We start from the raw sequence: 20,849 nt of genomic DNA, 5'->3' as shown, positions 1-20,849 counted from the left end.
TGCCCATTTATTTTCTCTTGCTTCAATAAAAATGATGAAAATAAATAAAGTGTTAGAGGTTGAGGTAAATGAAATTGCTAATGACTTAAACATATTTTATAATAATAAAACCAATGAAAATATAGGGAGAATAGAAACAATAAGAAATAAACGTTGTTCTAACAAGAGAGCAGTGTCAAAATATGATAATACATTTACGATTTCTTTAGAAAAGTATATTTTTATTTGTATACCTTATAACACCACCTGGAGACTATTCAAATACAACTGTAATATGCAATATCTACTTAAAATAAAGCATGAGGGCAGCGATAACAATAATAATAATATCAGTTGTAGCGTTCGAAGCATTCTCTATTCCAGAATATACTCTATACATATACATTACACATGCATATACATATATGTATATATATATATATATATATATATATATATGTATACCAACCTTTACATTATATATATAGAATTGGAGTGTTCCAGAATAGAACAATAAAATAGCACAAGAACCACGTTTTAACACTATTTCTGTAAAACGTTTAAATAAAGTTATGTTCATGATGAGGATAATTAATGTGCATGTGTGTAATATACAAACATATATATATATATATATATACATATTTATATGTACTTGTTTTCTTTCCAACCTGCGTAGATCCTTACAAAATTGATAAATGCATCAGTATTGCCAACTTGAACGTGTTAGTGCTCCAAAAGAACAACCAAATATTTGTACAAGAATTTGAAGAAGATTATAAAAACAGCCCCATAAATGATATAAAAATATTAAGAAGACGCGATTTTTCCATATCTGCCCTTTTTTTCTGTGTATACAATGGCTCTATTTATATTGTCGATAAAAGTGGGAAATTATGGGTTAATGAAAAAAAAAATCAAAAATGTATGCGCATATATGTGCATATGTGCATATGTATATATTCATAGATACAATTTCATGTGAATGGGATATTTTAGAGGATGTAGAACACCCTATTATTTCCTAAGCAAAAAGATTCACTCTGTATTATATATGATCATATTGATATTTATATTTACATTATTTTTTTTCACTCTTTCATTTTTTCCTATTTTCGTTTTTACTTTTTCAAAGGAAATGGATGCAAAACGATCAGTCGACCCATGCGCTACGTTAAGAGAAATAAATAGTTTTGACTTTAAAAAAAATAACGAAATCTTTTTTAAAATTGAAAATAAGGATAAGTTAATTATTACCTATTGTGATGACAAGATAGAAGAAGTCCGCATAATTATTTACAACTTAATAAAGAAAAAATATAAGGAAGTTCATATAAATGTGCCTCCTTATGTAGAAAAAGAAGAGGGTAAAACACACATTGAATGTGTTGCTTTGAATAGGAATTATATTGTCATATTATTTAACACGAATGAACTGATAATTTATAAGAAAAAAAAAAAAAAAAAAAAGAAGAAAGTGGAGAAAAGATCGAAGATAAAGAAAAACGTGTTAACTACGAGTTTTATAAATACCTTGATAAATATAAGTCTAGCCAACTCAAATATTTTAACAAGAAAAGTTTAAAAGAAATAGAAAGTTATTCGTTAGAGTACATAACGAACGTAAGTAAAATATCGTCCTTAGAAATAAATGAGGATAATGATCTATTCATAATTTACAGTGATAGTTATTTATCGAACACATATTTTAATGACAGTAGTTATAAATACAGATCACTAGTTCGAAGTGCAACAAATACGTTAAATTCGTATTACACTTTATTAGAAAATTTTTTTTTTTCAAATTTTTTAAATCATGATAAACATAACAATAATTCTTTACTAAATGAAATTAACGAACAACTAATTAAAACTACGAATTTGCGTATGTGCGTAATCAACATAGGAGATAACGAAATAAATACCTTAAATATAAATGTTGATGATAAAATATATTCTATTTATAATAACTCCATCAATATTCTAAAAGATAATTTTCTCAAAATCAATGATATGCAACTAAATCCAAGGGAAAAAATGAACGAACTGTTAAGTTTTAGTACATATTTAGATATACACCATATAAATCAAAATAAAAAAAAAAATTTTAAGAATGAATTAAATGGCGATCCAAGTGAAAAAAGTTTTCTAAATATCGATTTTTTAAAAGATATAACAAAAAGCAAAATATTTCCTGATGATATGCACGCGTACAGTAATATTTACTTATGTAGAATGGACAATTATTATTTAATTTTGGAAAATTTATATGATAATTTTAATTTAACCTTATATGAAGTAAATTTTTTAGACAAAATCGATTTATTGATATATCAGTTTTTCTACAATTACTATGATGCTGTATTATTAGCTGAGCGAAACCAGCTAAGCTTATTTCATCAACTTTTTGTTTATTCCATTTATGATTATGGGGGAAGATATTTTGAAGCCCCTTTGACCGATTATCAGGTATGTCCACGAAAAAAAAAAAAAAAAAGAAGAGAGAGATATAAGGAGATATAGCAGTTACTAAAATAGAAGCACCATTATTACGTGTATACGCACACAAAATTTGCTATTACAGATTTGAATTTTTAATGTTAAAATAATTTTTTTTCCCTTCTGTTTTAATTTTGATTTTACTTTTACGTTTTCTTTTCTTTTCTTTCCCTTTTTTTTTTTTTTTTTTTTTTACACGACTCGAAAAGCACACTATGTTTTGAGACCACGTTTTGTTGTTTTATATGTTTGCATGTGTGCAAATTTTGTTCGTAGTATTTTTATGCAATTTTTCGTCTTTTTTTCCCCTTGCGAGTGTTTGTTCTTCCAATTTTCGCTTATACACAATGATATTCCTTGTGGGAGAATTTTTGCCTCTTTTTTTTTTTTAGTGCCTATTTAGAATTAAAAATATATTTGATTTCCTGGAGAGGATCGTGGAGTATGATCCATTTTTGTTTAGAAATGAAGACGATGAGAAGATAATTGAGTTGTTAAATAAAAAAAACAATGTATCATTGAACAAATGTGGATGTATTCCAACTAACTTAAATATAAACGAAGAAAATAGTAATTATCATAATCTGTTTTACATTCTAAACGACACGAATGATAGTGCTCCCTCAAAGTATGTAAATAATTATTACAGCATAAAAAGAATTGATTCATCATCTCTATGTAAGAATATAGATATAAGCGTACAATTATGTAAGTTAAAAAATGCATTATATTGCTCCTTGAGAGCTATAAATTATGTTTTGAAGGAAAGTATAACAACAGATTTAACAACTTCAAATGATAGCGAAGTGATAACGTCAAATGATAGTGAATATGATGAAGAGAAATTCGCAGCTAAGTTAATAAAAAGCAAGAGGAAGCAAAATTCAAATAAAAAGAGAAGGTATTATAAATTAAAGAAGCATAATAGAAATGAGAATAAGGAGGGGTATGATCAAATGGAGGAAGGATCATGTTATTATGACAATGAAAAGGTTAGTGACTCGGCAAATAACGTACAATGTAACGAAGATGAAACAAATTGCATCGACAGTATATGGGGATTGTCCATCGATGAGGAAGATCTACAGAAGGGAGATTTTTCCATATATCCTAAAGAAGAAGCAGAAATAGAAGAAAAAAAAAAAAAAAAGAGAGAAACATTAGGGGGAATAGAGAAAAATATTGTGCGCTTTTACGATATAGATTATAATAGTACATTTTTCCATAATTTAATAGCAAGTATAAATGACGACGAAAATAATAAGAAGAAACTATTGATGTACAAAAAGGAAATAACTCGTCAAATATACAAGTATAAATTGTATGAGTTTATTATGAAATTGTTAGAGAAAGAAAGAATAAGCAGGAAGTACCATTTGACCACTGACGAAATAAAAAAAAAAAATTTAGACAGATCTAAATTTAGTAGTTCTAGCTATAGTAATAATTATAATAATAAGAATAAATTTTCGGATATACTGAACATATTTAAGAAAAACACAAACGACTTAATACATATTAATGAAGAAGAAAATCAAAGCAAAAGTGGTACAACCATTCTTAATTGTACTAAAAATAATTATGAAATTACTTCATCAAATATGTACATAATTAGTTGGACGAAGTTTAAATATTATTATTCCCCTTTTGATATTGTAAAATATTTCTTAATTAATCGTAACTATATTTTAATTAAAATTTTTTATAAATATTTTAACATCTTTATTACGTATAATTGGAAAAAAATATTTGACTACATTCCTTTAAATACAAAAATGGAGGAATACTTTTATTTGCTACCAGTTGTTGGAAAGGTAAAAAATAGGCAAGACACTAATGTGTTGATGAACAGTGATGAAGCCTCTTCGGAAAACGTGCATGTGGAGGGTAGCACCATTGTTAAGGGTAGTAGTAGTAATAATAATAATAATAATAATAATAATAGCAATAAAGACAATAGTAATAATAGCAATAGTAGTAATAATAATAGCAATAAAGACAATAGTAATAATAGCAATAGCTATAAAGACAATAGTAATAATAGCAATAGCAATAAAGACAATAGTAATAATAGCAATAGTAATAATAGCAATAGTAATAATAGCAATAGTAATAATAGCAATAGTAATAATAGCAATAGTAATAATAGCAATAGTAATAATAGCAATAGTAATAACAAAAATGATCGCCTATCTTTGGAATCGCCAATCAGCGTCAGTAATGAAACAATGTTCAGCACTTCGTACATAATAAATAAGTTTAAAGCCACCATGAAGGAAGAAATAGATGTAGATAATTTGTTTTGGTTTCATAGAGATAGTGCAAACAAGATTGATAATTATGATATACACTGTGATGAAAATGAATTTCTAGAATTTTTTATAAATAGAAGTATTAATATAATGAAAAAAACGCACTTAATCAAAAGCCGTCTTTTAGCCTTTGTCTACATTTGCTTAAAACAAATAAATGACAATAATGTTTATAAAATATTTAAGTATGATCAAAATTCAAAGAGGTACATATACGACCCATTGTATTTCTGTGAGAAGAGAAATTCGTCAACTACTTCGGACCATAATAGTGTTTGGGGTATAATGAGTATGGGAGAAACTGGGGAAAATAAGAATTTAAGTGCACGCGAAAATGACCACACGTACACACATCCAAAGGGAGGGATGGAACAGCAGTGGAAGAAGGGAAAGTATATTGTAGAAAAGCAGTATAACGAAGGGCAGAATAATGCACGAAATGAGGAGACGCCCAATTTCGGGGATCCCTCATTCGTGTCGGACAATCTGCTTATAAATTTAAAAAAAGAAAAAATAAGAAACAAAAATTTTATATTAATATATAGCTTTTTTATACTAATTAAAATGTATATCCTATGCAAAGAAAACCACAAAAATATAAAGTTAGAATATTTTTTACAAGTAGATATATACAATAGGTTATGTCTTATATTAGACTTCGACATTAAGTTCATATCGTATGAACACAATCAGGAAAATTATATAAAAATATTTTATGACAAAATTCAAAGCGTCTTACAAAATTATACTTTTATTAATGAACATATATTATTATGTAATAGTAAGAATTATGTAATATTTGAAAAGGATGTAATTAATTTAAACTATAAAAAGGCCTCTAACCTTTTAGAGAGCTTATGTATTAACATTCTATATACCTCTGAACAGTTGTTCATAATATTCTGCTTAAAAACACTAAAATTGTTACAGTGTAGTAATATTAGTAATTCGGAAAAAGGATGGTACAAAGGTAGTGCGCCATCCCACATGATGATGCTAAGCGAAAGTTTTAAACGAGGTACTACAAGAACGACAGAAAGAGAACTACAACAGGAGGGAGAAACAAAAGTTGAAGGATTAAGGATAGAAGAAAGAAAAAACAATAGAAGGAGAAATGCGGAATTAGATAAAATATTAATCTTCTTAAAATATATATACTATGCTTATGAAAAAAAAATTATTTTTAATGATGACTATGAGTTTTCTTTTTTCCTTCTAATAATTTTCTACAAACATATGCATATTAACTTGCTTCATTTTATTTCTATATTTAATGATTTTTATAATTTGCTCCCAAAAAATATTTACATAAAGGGGCAAAAACGTGTACAAGATGAAGAGCCTCCAGGGAAAGAGGTACAACACTACTTGGCGGAAAGCGAGTTATCTTCGCGGGTAAATTCGTCCAAATATAACGAAGACGGAAGCGAGCGATTTAACCTAGAGGATATTTTTAAAAACAGTGAGAATGACAGAGAGGTGATAATATTTGACGATCACTTGAATCATATTGTTAATTACTATTATGATTATGTGATTAAGAAGCGAGGGGAAAAGTGCCAGCAGTTGGGTTCGAAGAATGGCGGAGAAGCACAGTTAGGGGCGCTAATATCCACAGGAGAGAGCGAACAATGGCAAAACGTAGATCAGTGCATATTAATGGAAAAATACCTGGACATATTTGAAAAGCATCTAAATTCACTGGAGCTAATAAAGCATTTTAGGAAGGACTTTTCTTACCAGAAAGGGGTAGAGGCGGAGAACGAGGCCGAGTTTAAGACAGAGATCAAGTCAGGGATAGAAGCTGGTGTAGGGACAATACAAGAAGAGTTACAAATAAACATAGACATTATCATCAGCTCAAAGAACAATGTAAAAAAGATAATTATGAATATATACAGACTATTTAAAATGATTTTTTTGCATACAAACTATAAGGACACAAATTTCACGAAGAACGGTTTGCAGTTGTATTACAATTTATTCGATTCCATCGATGTGTATTTATTTTTTTTTATTTTGTTTTACATAATATTGTATTATTCAAATGATTACGAATATTTGTATGCTTTTATAAAGTTTTATTATAAAAATTACAAAGAGTTAAATAAGCAAGATGAAGGGTTTACATATATAGTTAATTACCTAATTGTGAATAGAGTAAAAAGTATAACAGCACATGAACATTTTATGGACTTTTATAATTTTTTGAAAAAAGTTTATTCGGACGAAATTAGTTTGGCTAATTTTAAAAAGAATAAAGAACTACTTACTAATCTTAGAGTCCTACTACATATTCAAAATATTATAAATAAGAAGAAGTGCATAACATTTAATGAGCACTTAAATGGAAGACAAAATCAAATGGTATCATCAAGCGAAGATATATATAAATCCTTTTCTAAATTAATTTCTCAGTCATATGAGAAAAAAAGCAGTGGTGACATTACCCTTAAGAGGAAAAGGGGTATTGGAGAAAAAAAGGGGTTTTCCTTTTTTTATAGAACTATTGTTTATGATAGCTATATTAAAATTATGATAGAAAAGAATAAATTTAATATATTTAAAAATATCATTGAAAATGATATATGTACATGTTATAATTATAGAAAAACTCTAAAATTAATAAAGCTGTTAGAAATAAAAACTGACCAAAGTGGTCAAAGTGACCAATTGATGAGCTGTATCTTGTTTGTTCTGTACATATTACAATTAAAGGAAAAAACAAACATTATTTCTTTTTATCTGATTCTTTTTATAATATTATTTCGAGATGATAAGTTAAAAAACAGGCAGAAACAGTTTGTTGAAAATGTAGTTATATATTACGCCAACTTTTCAAAACAGCCGGTTAGTTATATTTACAATTTATGCATGTTCCTTTTTTCATGTCTGTCTTTAAATTATTCACCTTGTTTGAGTATTATATATAAGTCTCTCGTGAAAAGGAGAAAATATGTTGACGCAGAAGTAGAGGGAAAAAGAGGAGGAAGCAGAAGAGGAAGAAGCATGGACTACCGTCTCGGGAACAACCAGTATAAGAAAAAGTTCACATCACTTTATGAGTTTCTAGAGGAGACAGCAATGGATGAAAAAAATAAAGCAAAAAAGGCGAAGGGGGATAAGGATACGAAACATGTGAAGAGTGTGGTGCATATGAAAGATACAAATATTGGGCGTACGAGTGGTGGGAACCAAGTCAAGGGAAACAAACCATTAAATATGCATAATAACTACAACATAGATCAAACGGATGAAAGTGGCATATATGTGAATAATATATTAAATGCTACCGTAAGTCAGGAAAAAAACGAAATGATTATAGAGAATGGAACAGACGGTGGGCATGAGTACATAAGCGATATTAACGATAACAGTAAGGAGCACACAAGCAACTGTAAAGAGAAAAATGAAATAATAAAGACGTTTGATAAACTTGTAGAAGGAAAAACTGATGAACTGTATAACAACTGCTACATGGATAGAATTGAAAAGAACAACTTTCATTTAAAATATAAAAATGGTATAACAACTCGTAGTACTTCTAAAGAGAGAAGTAATTTACAAAGGGGAAAAATATCACACATAAGTGAGCACAATATTGGTATAGAGGATTACGAACGAGTTACTCACCAATTAAATGCACAAAATGAAATAGACATAATATATGAAAGAAAAGAGTTGAATAAGATTGACGAGTTGGAGAAGCTGGAAGATAAAAAAATAAAACCAGCGTTACATCAGCGTGATGGTATTTCCAACGTCATTTGTACGAATTACAGTACTCACTCAGATGAACACATTTTTGACGACTATCATGATGGTTTAAATAAATTTAACTTGGGTGAAGCGCACAATAATTACAATGATTATGACAATCGTGACTATTATGATGATTATGACTATTATGATGAGCACAACGATTCCTACGATTACGACCATTTTGACGAGAGAAAATGCTTGGATAATAGTATTAACGAAACATATTACACCGGAAAGTACATTCATAGGAAGAGTATGTACGAATGTCAAATCGATGGTGAAAATAAAAATGAATTTTTTAATATTAGTTACCATAGCAGCATCGTAGGTTTTGAGAAAGAGCAGAAAAGTCAAGCTAGTGGTAGCACAATAAGAAGTGATCATTGTCGAGAGGAGGAAGAGCTGATGGAGCAACTATCTGATGATGATAATGACTTGAAGGTGAAGGAACATGTTGACACATATAATGTAGTATATAACCACAATGGTGAAAAACGGAGAATGGAAGAAGATCTCTTTCAAGAGAGCCAGTACAATGAGAGTAAAATAAATGAATGCGTAAGTGGACATGTTGGAGGACTTAGGTACAAAAATAAACAAGATGGAAAGCATATGTACTACTACAGCGATGTAGGAAGGAGTGAAAATCAGCAACACAACAAATGGACAGTATTGGAAGCAGAAAAAGTTGGCGAATGTCTTGAAAACAAGGATGATTCGTATTTAAATGAGGGAAATAGCATATGTAGTGGCAAAAAAGGGAATAACGGTAATGTTAGTAGTAACAGTAGTAAGAGAAATAACAATAGTGACAGTAGTAACTGTAGTAACAACAGGAACAGTAGGCATAATAGGAACAGCAGTTACAGTAACAACGCACTAACTTTTGCGCTAAAAAATGTGAGCAAGAAAATTAACAAACATAATGTTTCCCTATGGGATCTGGATGGTGTTATTAAAACGGTTAATAAAGTGAAGAAATTCTTGAAAGGGGAAGAAGGGATAGAAGAGGGAGTAGAGGAAGAAGAGGAAGAAGAGAAAGAAGAGAAAGAAACGGAAGGAGAGGAAGAAGAGGAAGAAGAGAAAGAAGAGAAAGAAGAGAAAGAAACGGAAGGAGAGGAAGGAATGGGTGAATCAGAAGAAGACAAGGTAGATGCAAACGATATAGCCACACACGAAGTATTCGAAAACGGGGTGGCCTCAAACCAGGACACGGAAGTAGCCAACCTACATTTACATTACTTCAATATGGAAAAGGATAAAACGAAGGAGGATCAGAATGATAATAATATTCTTAACGATAGAAGCAGCATGTACAATTCATTACTTTATAACGACATGTACTTTGCTTTTGTGTATATCCTAATGAGAGAAGATTATCCCTTCATTTATATTTTTATAAAAAAAATTATTCTCAACTGTTCAATTTCCGTTAATAGAAAAATTAGCATATTTGACACCTTCCTGTTTAGTGTGTACGATTCTAGCATAATAGATGAAAAAAGTGAAAACATCCAGGAAAAGGAGGATAAGCTATTTTTAAAAAAATTAGTTTGCATATTAATAATTTTAAGGTACCTACTACACTACTTGAACATGCACAAAATTAACCAAATTGATATTAAAAAGTTATTGTTTGAAGATAATTATAAAAAAAATATTGTAGAAAAACTAGACAAAAAAGCGTGTGATGAAATTTTAGAAGTCTTAATAAAAGTTGTAGATATATCGAAAATGAATTTGCTATATGTTAAGTACAATTCCATTAGAGAGGAGAATTGCATTTCCTTTAATTTACAGTTAGGTGATAATAAAATAAATAAAAATGCAGAAGATTTATTTATTCACAAACATAACATATTCAGTAATGAACATACCAAAAAAGAAAAGAGACTTCAATATATGTTTGAAATAGAAACAGAAAAAGAAATTTTAAATTTCTTCCAAAAAATGGAAAAAAATTCATTGCTTTGTTACATACTAACAAATTTTCACCAATTAACTTTTAATTTAAATTTTGTTTGTAAGATATTATATTATATATATGAAACATGTCTGTATTATTTGTGTGCCTCTGTATATTTTTTAAAAATATCCTTTTATAATTTTAGTATTGGAAATCTCTTTTCTTCCGTAAGTAGAATAGTCAAAAAATTTTCGAAAGATCAGCTAATAAAGAAATTAATTGAAGTAAGACATATATATACTTTCTTGAACGAGCAAATAGAGTTGGAAAACACACAAAAGATGAATTATATTCATGATACAAATGGTACTTACTCAAATAATAGGGATAACCAACCTATAAAGAGAGGGAAATGGGCAAAGCACATACAGATACAGTTACCTGGGTCCACTACTAACACTCACCAGATAGAACGTTTTCCACTTTGTAAAAATGAAACACAAAACACAAAAGAGGCATATTATAATAATCAGAAAAATGGTAGTTCAACGTATTTGCATATAATGGACGAAAAAGAGGAGGAAGATTCATATAGTAGAAAAATCAGCATGCTACACAAATGTAAAATTATAAACCCCTTCAATTTTTACATTAACGAAGTAGAGAATGTAAATATGAATTTTCAAAAAAAATATAGAAGTTTACTTCAAAGGAATAATAAACAAGTGAAAATATATAACTTGGGAAAAAAAGAGGCATATAAATACTTGACCGATTTGTTCAATAAGTGTAATATATTTCCGTATTTGTACGATTTATGTTTTTTACTAAACCATTTAAATATATATTTTGATCCTTTTTTTTATTCAAGTGAACAGAATGATGAAACTGTGCAAGATTTACTCGACTCGTCGGAGGATGATTACTTAAAATACTTGTTACTTATGATATTAAAAAAAAAAAATGGTTTTCACATTTTTGAAAAAATTAATAATGCTGAAAATATTAATAATTGTAAAAATATTGAAAATAATATACATAAATTGTTTTGCGCTAATAGAAAGTATCACGGTATGTTCGTAAACTTTTACATGTACCACGTCTCAGTAAAAGTAAAAGAGTCAATAAGTGAAGACAATATAATACAATTATTTGACCATCTTTTGAACATACAGTATAATATTGTTCAGAAAGATATAGAATTACATTTCAGCAAATGGCTATTTTTAGGAAAAAAAAGCATAAATAGCTTTTTAAATTTTTATGCCTTTCTCAATAAATTTAATATATATTATCCCCAACATTTCGTTAAGTTACTTGTAGATAATGTATACCAGTTGGACATGCTGTTGTTACTCCTTTTAACACAGATAAGGGACAACACTAATTTGAAATATATTCTTCTTAAACTTTTGAAACTCGCTTTTTTTTTTTCAGTTCATAGGAATAATTTTTGTATAAATGACCTTTTCTGTTTTGTTGCTTCCGTATTGAGCGAAAAAAATGTGCATTCATTTAAATATCATTTTCTTGATATGGCGTTTGAAAGGGATAAAAATGCACATGACAGACTACAAAAAACACCAATAAATCATCTTCATGTGAGTTATCAACTAAGGGATAATGAGAGAGCACATAGTATTCGGCAGGAAGCTCCTTCAAGCGAAAAAGAAGACAACATCGGAGGGTTATTACACATTAACAGCTCCACTAATATTGACGAGGAAATGTACCTAGACAAACACGTTGAAAGTATGTACGAAAGTGAAAGTGTCTGTGAAGGCGGTGGTGATAGTGACGATGGTGAAGGGAAACAAGGAGATGCCGAGGTCGCAGTTGCATTTGCAGATTCCTTATATGATGAAAAGAAGAGTGAAGCTAGTGCATGTATAGATGCCACCTTAGCGGGTGTTTACGCAGATGAAGAGAACGCTATTGTTACGGATATGCATAAAATTTTCTGCAAAAGTGAATTATGGAACAAGGACTTGAATGACTACACTAAAGGAAGCACAGGAAGCAACGAAAGCAGCAGTAGCAGAAACAATAACAGTGTTAGTAACAACAATCGTACAGATGAATACACGATTGAAGAAATTGAAAGGGTGTCAAAAGGCTCACAAGCGGGTGAAAAAAGTTATAGGGTGATAACCCACTTTTGCTTAAACTATTTATCCATCAAAGTAGTCGTAAAAAATATAATAAAGAATGAATTGAGCAGTATTTTATTTTTAAAATTTTCCTTTAATGTAAGTATAGTAGGTATATACGAAAGGGCTAAACATATTTATAAATATTTATACAACTTAGGGGGGCAAAATTTTTTTTATTCCTTGAAAGTACTAGTTAACTTATTAGTAAAAAATAAGAAGAGAAAGCAAAGAGATTACTTGTTTTATCACTTCTTTATACTACTCTTTGTTATATATTATATTAAAAAGAATGTATATAGCTACAATGGGGATATGTGCAAAGGGAACAGTAGAAATGTTCGTTTTTATTTTAAAAATGAACCAAAAAGGAGGATTGTTCAATCTTCTTATGATACTAATGATAATGTTAATGTAAAACTCATTTCTAATTCTACATTTAATCTAGATGACACGGTTAATGACAAGGTTTGTGTATTGAAAAGCCTAGTGCTACTACTATTTATCAATTTAACTAATATATTTTTACCCTCAGTCAATAATTTGTACTTTAATAAAGAAAAACATTATGTATTTATTAACGCTAATAAGGAAGTAATGATAAAACACGATGTGCATGAATTCGTTTATCTAATATTAGACTTCGTTCATACAACTTATGTAAGGGGTTACGAGTTTGTGTACATGAGCATGTTGTTTCTGGTTGAGTACTGTGTGGAACTATTCTTCAGTAGTGCAAGTGGTAGCAGAAGCAGTGGTACTGGTAACGTAATGCCTGTGAACGTGTCTTATATACTAATTTTTAAAAAGATGCAAAGTATGATTAACGAATATATGAAGGACTATGACTTAGTGCTAGAGGAAAATCAAAAAAGCGTCTTAGGTTTTATAAATAAAGAAACATACGACCGAATTAGAAATATTTTAAGTAAAATATATTTAAAAATTTTAATGAACTGTGCTAAATCCATTGTGCTAGTTTGTAAAATCATGATAGGTAATCGTCTAAACATTGAAGATGAAATGAGTGTATTGAAAAGCATAAAAAGTGATATACTATACTTCTTTACATGTAATTATGCCATAGTAAAATCAAATAAAAAAAATATACTACAGGAAAAGAGTTTTAAAAAATCAGAAAAGGAAAAGAAATATCTATTTCAAAAAAAAATATCATCATTTATTAATGTCCTTCTAGTCATTTTAACTTACAATATAAGCTCCTTTAAAGAATGGGAATATTACCAAACCATAAAGCAAATACTTACAGATAACGAGTGGTATCATATATTTAATGCAAATTATATAAAAGAAAGGTACGAAATTACATTTTTGTGTAAAAATTGTTCTAAAGGGGGAAGAGATGGTAATATTGATGAGGGAATTACTAGTATGGATGACCTATACTCCTCCTCTGATAGCTGTTCAAGCGAATTAAATGAAACGCTAAAATATTACTCCTTAGAAGTTACTAAGAATTTGAGTGACGATAATAAAAGGGATGTGCTAGTAGGTGAAGGCGGGGTCATGTACAATGGAAGTAACAACACCAGTTACAACGCCAGTTACAATGCCGCTTTTAAAATGGTAGATGGTTTAAGTTCTAATGAAGCAGCATACAACACAAGTGAAAATGCACTAAAGAAAAACAAGAAAGGTTATAACGATTGTGAAGAAGAAGGTTATACACAAGAAAATGTTGAAAGTATGGACAGCAGACGTTTGTATGAACCAGACAGTAGTAACAGTAGGAAAGTACAAGGTAAAATAGACTTAACTTCTAATGGATTTAACCATCATAATTATAATCATTTTGTGAGTGATACATTAAGAGGGGAAAAAGAAACGGAGAACAATGGTACTAATGATGATCATTTAGTAAAACTGGACCATGCTGACATGAGTAACGACGAAGACGAAGACTTCCAGTTTAATACTTCCAAGACAAGAGAAACCATCTTAAATGAATATGGTAAGGGGTTTCTTTCATACTACATAAATAAATTAAATAATAATGAAAACTGTGAAAAACATTTTAAAAAAATTTATAGAAAGTCAAAAATGATCAACTTGGAGAAATACGCAGTATATATTTTGAGATACTGGGATATTGAAATAAGTTATTGTACGAAAAATGCACAAGGGGAAGGAAAAAAAGATGATGAATATGAAGAAGATGATGAAGAGGAAATGAAAGGGGAGGAGGAAGGGATACTCATATTAATATTTTTTGCTAATTATTTTAATTTCTTTCAACATTTTATAAAGTATAAAACCATTTTAAAATTATATATGAATAATGATTTAAATGAGGCAGATGAACTGTTAGGCAATAAAAGTAGGATGTGGAACTGGTACAGGAATGATGTTAAAATAAAAAGTACCATCGAGGAATATTTAATGAAAGATATATTGTGTAACAATTTTTTTTTGTGCACTGATAAAGATGATAGATTTTTGAGAGGGGTCAATAAATATTTGCACAAAAGAAACATAAGCACAAACCGTTATGCAGTTGATAACAATATGAAAATATGCTTTTATTTACATAATTATCATAACAATAAGTACAACGCAGACTTTCTTAGAAGCTTACATATGCAATATTATCATTTTAATAAATGTCAGAAGAGTGGTCATAATAGCAACACTGAGGATGAAATGAGCACAAATGATGTGTATGCTAATACAGAAAACAAAGAGCATAGTATTAATTTCTCCCCAAATAAATTTGATTATTCTCAAAATCAAACTTATTGTACAAACGAACAAGTTAGCTATGAATGTGATCAATTTCCGCTTTTTTTTCTAAGCTTCTTAGATTTGTACAAACGTACTGTGGATGTGTATGACTTTTACTACCAGACTGTTATTTATAAACTAATGAAAGAAGAAGAATTAAATATTAGTAAAATACAACTCTATTATGAGGATTTAAGAAAGTATTTTAAGAAAAAGTTGAGGAGTTACGATTTGTACTTGATGCTCTTTTATTACCAGTATTTTATCTTTCAGTCTATTTGCAGCACAAACGCGAATGCATACGCAAATGAAAACTCAAGCACAAACAAAAACACAAACACAAGAACAACCTTTTTGAACAAAAATGAGCAAAAATTTATTGTCTACTTGTGGATTAAGTTAACACAATCCCTCTTAAAAAAATACAGGTACTAAATGGAACGAAGAGGGGAGAAAAGGACATGAACCTTTGAACTTATATATTTGTGCATATGCGCTTACGTGAGTATTTTATGCTTTCCCTTTCATTTCATAACAATAAATATCATAACTAAAATAGCTAATCCTTTTCTCCTTCCTTTTAATTTTTAGTTATACATTTATATATGTGTACGAGTATATGTTTATGTGTGTGTGTGTGGTATATATATATATATATATATAATATATATCTAATTTTTTTTGTTTTTTAATTCTCTCCATTTAGGTTTTTTAGTAGTAGAGCCAATATAGATAAGTCTTAAAAAAAAAAAAAAAAAAAATTATTATATGCTTCCCCTTTTGAGGAGTATTAAAATTTATTAAAAAAGTATATATTAATTTAAAGAAGCTAAAATATTTGCATAGTCATTGAATATTTATCAATAAAATTAAAAATTAATTATTTTACACAAAGTGATTAGTAAATAGCAGTGTACTTATAAACGTAATTAATCATATGCATGGAATTGTAAACAAAATAAATGCCTGCACAAGTCGGGAAAAAATAGATGTACTTCGTAATAAATTATGAAAGATGGAGTAAATTACGGGAAATGGAATAAAATATGTCAAGTATTTTATATGCAGTTTTAAATAGGTACACCGCTGAACGATATTTTTGTGTAGTGTTACTGTTTCAGTTGCTGTTACTATTACTATTTGTGCTTTTATTTTTTTAACTGTTTATGTTCCTTTTTACGTTTGTGCTTTTATTTATTATTTTTTTTCTTTTTGCTCCCTTTTGCTTCAAAAAAGGACGTACATAAATTAATGAAACTTTAAAACTGGGCCCAATAATGGCTTAGTAGACATAATTAAAAAAAAAATATGATTATGAAATAAATATTTGTATGCTTCGTAATTTTTCGTTATTATTAAATTTGTAATTTCGTCGTATAATTTTAAGTAGTAATTTTTATAACAGTTTTTTATATCAATGTCATTTATGACATACTTTATCGTAGGTCTGCCATGGGGGCAGTTCCACGGATTTTTCAGTACACTCAACTTTTTTTTTATCTTTATCATCTCTGTGATATTTAGTGTCTTACCAACCATAATTGCGTTTCGACAGGCCCTGCGATGTGGGGGGGGGGGGAAATTTAAATGTGAATATAAGAGAAAAGATGAGCGCAAATGCAATTGTAGGTGAATAGATGCAATTGTACGTGTATAAATACAAATTTGGATATGCAAATACAAATTTGGGTGCGCTCATTTTTCCTGCGCTCGCGCCTACTTGGATGCCAGGATCCTCCAAACCTTTTGTGGTCTCGGGAAGTTATAATTAAACCATGTGTCTGTTTTTTTATTTGGTTGATCCTTATTTTTGATGAATAATTCGAAATGATGTTTATCATACGTTATGGGATATTCTGTTAAATGATGCAACAGGGACATAAAATCCACTACTTCTAATATTTTCCCATTAAATACAGGCAATGATAATAAATACACTTTTATCTCCATAAGTGTTTCTTCCTCCGTGTATGATGTAATATCTGTTACTTTTCTTTTTTTATGAATTGGTTCTTCAACTATTTCAACTTCAAATCCATTTTGTAAAAATATTTCAAAATTTTTCTCAACAATATGTATTTGTGCAGGACTTAATTCCAAATCAATTTTACTTATTAATTTTTGAGATTTCATTGTGAATACTTTATTATATTTTTCAAAGTTTGATTTTTCATCAGCTGCATGTTGATCTATTATAAATAAAGCATAGTTACTTCTCTTATCATTTTTTTCCTCATAACAATCTGTGCCATCATAATTTTTATTAAATTCTCCCTCCTCCTCTTGGTTATTCCTATTTTTAAAATATAATAAATCAATTTTTGATATGACAAATCCTTTGTTAAATTGTCCACATATTTTTAACTTATCGAACAAATTTGATTTAAAATATAAGTCCTTCTGTTTTTCATCAATATTGTTAAAGTTAATATCTTCACTACTGTTATTTATGGCATTAATATCACTACTATTGCGGGTACTACTACTTTCGCTTAGATTTAAACTACTATTAAATAAATCTTTATATTCATTTTCCTGTTTGTCATCTGTTAAACATAAATAATTATTTACTTTTACCTCCTCTTTCATTTTATGAAAAATAATATTCTTAATTTTTTCACTATTTGTTAAATTTATTACATGTATTTGATCATAGTCAAAACCCCTCTTCATTTTTTCCCTATTGATATACATGTTAATGTCTATAGGAATGTTCTTAATACAGCTGTTTCTTATATTCTCTTTTAAATCATCAAAGGAGTAGTCCTCACCGTTTTCATTTATTCTATTATTTTGTTCTTCCTCTTCATTTTTTAATTTGTACTCGTACACCCCCTCGTTCTTTCCCCTATCCAGTTTATGCTCATGCACCCCCTCATTCTTGCCGCTATCCAGTTTATGTTCGTATACCCCTTCGTCGTTACCATCTTCCAGTTTGTATTCGTATACCCCTTTATTGTCATTGCCTTCCAGTTTGTATTCGTACACCCCCTCGTTGTCACCGCCTTCCAGTTTGTATTCGTATACCCCCTCGTTGTCACCACCTTCCTGTTTATACTCGTACATCTCGTTGTTGTCACCGCCTTCCAGTTTGTACTCGTAAACCTTGGAGTCGTCATAATATCCACCTTTTATATATGAGCATGTGTCTGTGTTGCTGTGAACATTTTCCACGTTGTAATTGTAATTGTTAGCTTTACCTTGTGTGGGCATATTAGGCCGCTCGATCCGTTTCGATTGGCTCCAGTAGTCCGCTTCGCCATTGTTTGACAGTTCCTTTTCTTGACGTATTTTTTCACTACTTACAATGGTTTGGTCAATTTGTGCACAAGAATAGGAGTACACATTATTTTCTCTGCTATCATTTTCACTTTTTACATTAATTCCTGAGGAATCATAAAAATCATTTTGTTCCTTATCTGTTGGAAAATATACATTTCTGCATTCCTTATAATTATCTGGATCACTTTTAACAACTGTGGTAGGAGCATATTCACTTATAGCACAATTCTGTTGATAGCTCAAATCTTTATATTTTTTTTTCTGCATATCTTTGTTCATATTACCTGAACAGTCAGGATTGGAAAAGGTTATGTTATTTCTATCATTTTTCACTTCACCATTTGTGCAATGCGCATCGCACATATTGAGTATTTTCACCTGTGCGCTATGAGCCTCGTCTCTTTCGTACGACGCTCCATCTTCGTGAGTACACCTATATTTATTGTTACCACTGATGTAGTTAGCACCGTTAACATAATCGCTCCCACTGCCATTACTATACGAATTACCAATACACACATCCTCCTCTTTTAAGAACCCATTTTGCGCCCTTGCACAACTGCTCATACCAACAACATTGCCATTTGATTGCCCTTCTAAAAGCACTTGATGGTTTTCCGTTTTCACTGCATAATTATTTTTGGCGGGTGCGATATTGTTAACTTTTAAAAAATAATCACCAATTTGTGTATCAATTAGATTACTGGTTTTTGGAGTAAGTAACTTAACAAGCGCTAATTTAATTTGCTCACACATTTCGTTTTCAAAAGTAAAGAATATTTCCCTCTTATCAGGTGTCACATTAACATCTACATTTTTTGGATCAGCCAGAATATTACAAATAATAATGGGATATAATCTACTGTTAAATTCTCTATAAATAGTGTTAATAATTTTATTAACATTTTTTAATATATGTACAGGTCTACTATTCATATAATAGAACTGTAAATCTTTATCTCTTCTTCCACTATTGTTATCACTAATATACCCTCTAATTTTCCATTCTTCATTATCAATATTTAGTTCAATTAAATTCCCGATATTTTTTTTCCCATATATAGAATAGAAATTTTTTTTTATATTTTCATTTCCATTTGTTATTAGCAAGTTCATATTTTTTGTATGCCCTTTAATAGTAACCACATTATAAATAACAAATTTTATATGATAATAAATTATAGCATATTGTTGCATCAAAAGTAATAAATCAGATAATTGAGTTTTGATATTTTTTATGAAATCTTTTTTTCTTATTGGGATATTTTTAAAAATATTTTCACAACTAACTGTAGTACCTCTTAATCTAGCTATTGGCTCCTCATGATATAATTTTCCTAGTTTATCAAATTTTAATAAATAACCATGATCACTACAGTCATCGTTTTTTGTAGTAATATGTACATCACTTAACATACATAATGAATTTAATGCTTCCCCTCTAAATCCTAAGGTATTTAAAGAATTTTGTATATCATTAAATTCACTTATTTTCGATGTAGCATGTCTAGCACAAACATTTTCAAAATTTACTCTTTTTATTCCTATCCCATTATCATTAACCTCTATTAATTTTATTCCATTTTCTACTAGTTTTATTTTTATTTCGTTTGCACCTGCATCTATCGAATTTTCCACTAATTCTTTTACGACACTACTTAACGTAAATATAACTTGGCTACTGCAGATGTTATGGATCGACTCTTCACCAATGTTATGAATCTTCATTTATGCCATACACATACGTATGTAGAGTGTGTGTGTGTATGTTTGTGTGGTGAGGGTGGGGGAAGGTAGCTAGGTCAGTACTGGGGAACCAGTTAAACGACAGGCACTCAGTCAAATAAATAGTTGGCCAAGCTAAGAGAAAAATAACGAGACAGAAAATGGAAACGCTGTACCAATCTCGGGTATATAAAAAAAACACTCGTCGAGAAAAGAAGAGGAAAAAAATGAAGGAAAAAAAAATGAAGGAAAAAAAATGACGAAATAAAAATGACGGAAAAAAAAATGTAACAAAAAAAGTACACCAAAGTGGTTAACTTAAAAAATTATGTATTAATAAGGTATTCAAAAAAAAAAAATTAAAAATAACAGTAAAAATCAATAACAGTAGGAGTAGCAACAGCACTAGGAGCAATATCGAATTCACCAGCATGAATCAAAAATGCAAGAATGTTTCCAATTAATCGTGCATGCTTAAACTACCAAGCGTTA

At 29.4% G+C, this 20,849-nt stretch overlaps 2 protein-coding genes across 2 annotated transcripts; one reads left to right on the top strand and one right to left on the bottom strand.

Moving 5' to 3' along the window:
- Positions 1–31: 31 nt before the first annotated feature.
- MKS88_000731 (uncharacterized protein) lies at positions 32–16,093 on the top strand (the record flags this gene model as incomplete). Its single annotated transcript, XM_067218590.1, has 6 exons — positions 32–335; positions 659–879; positions 1,115–1,346; positions 1,451–2,448; positions 2,871–15,778; positions 16,057–16,093. 6 exons carry the CDS (start codon positions 32–34, stop codon positions 16,091–16,093), a joined length of 14,700 nt encoding a protein of 4,899 aa, XP_067075513.1.
- Positions 16,094–16,598: 505 nt separating this feature from the next.
- Positions 16,599–20,360, bottom strand: MKS88_000730 (DNA mismatch repair protein PMS1; the record flags this gene model as incomplete). Its single annotated transcript, XM_067218579.1, has 2 exons — positions 16,599–16,908; positions 17,071–20,360. The coding sequence occupies 2 exons, from the start codon at positions 20,358–20,360 to the stop codon at positions 16,599–16,601; spliced, it is 3,600 nt and encodes a 1,199-aa protein (XP_067075512.1).
- Between the last annotated feature and the right edge of the window lie 489 nt (positions 20,361–20,849).

The sequence above is a fragment of the Plasmodium brasilianum genome, chromosome 2 (genome assembly GCF_023973825.1).
Source record: "Plasmodium brasilianum strain Bolivian I chromosome 2, whole genome shotgun sequence".
NCBI classification, from domain to species: Eukaryota; Apicomplexa; class Aconoidasida; order Haemosporida; family Plasmodiidae; genus Plasmodium; species Plasmodium brasilianum.
The sequence above is the reverse complement of the archived record's forward strand: the minus strand, read 5'-3'. Positions and strand labels throughout refer to the sequence as shown.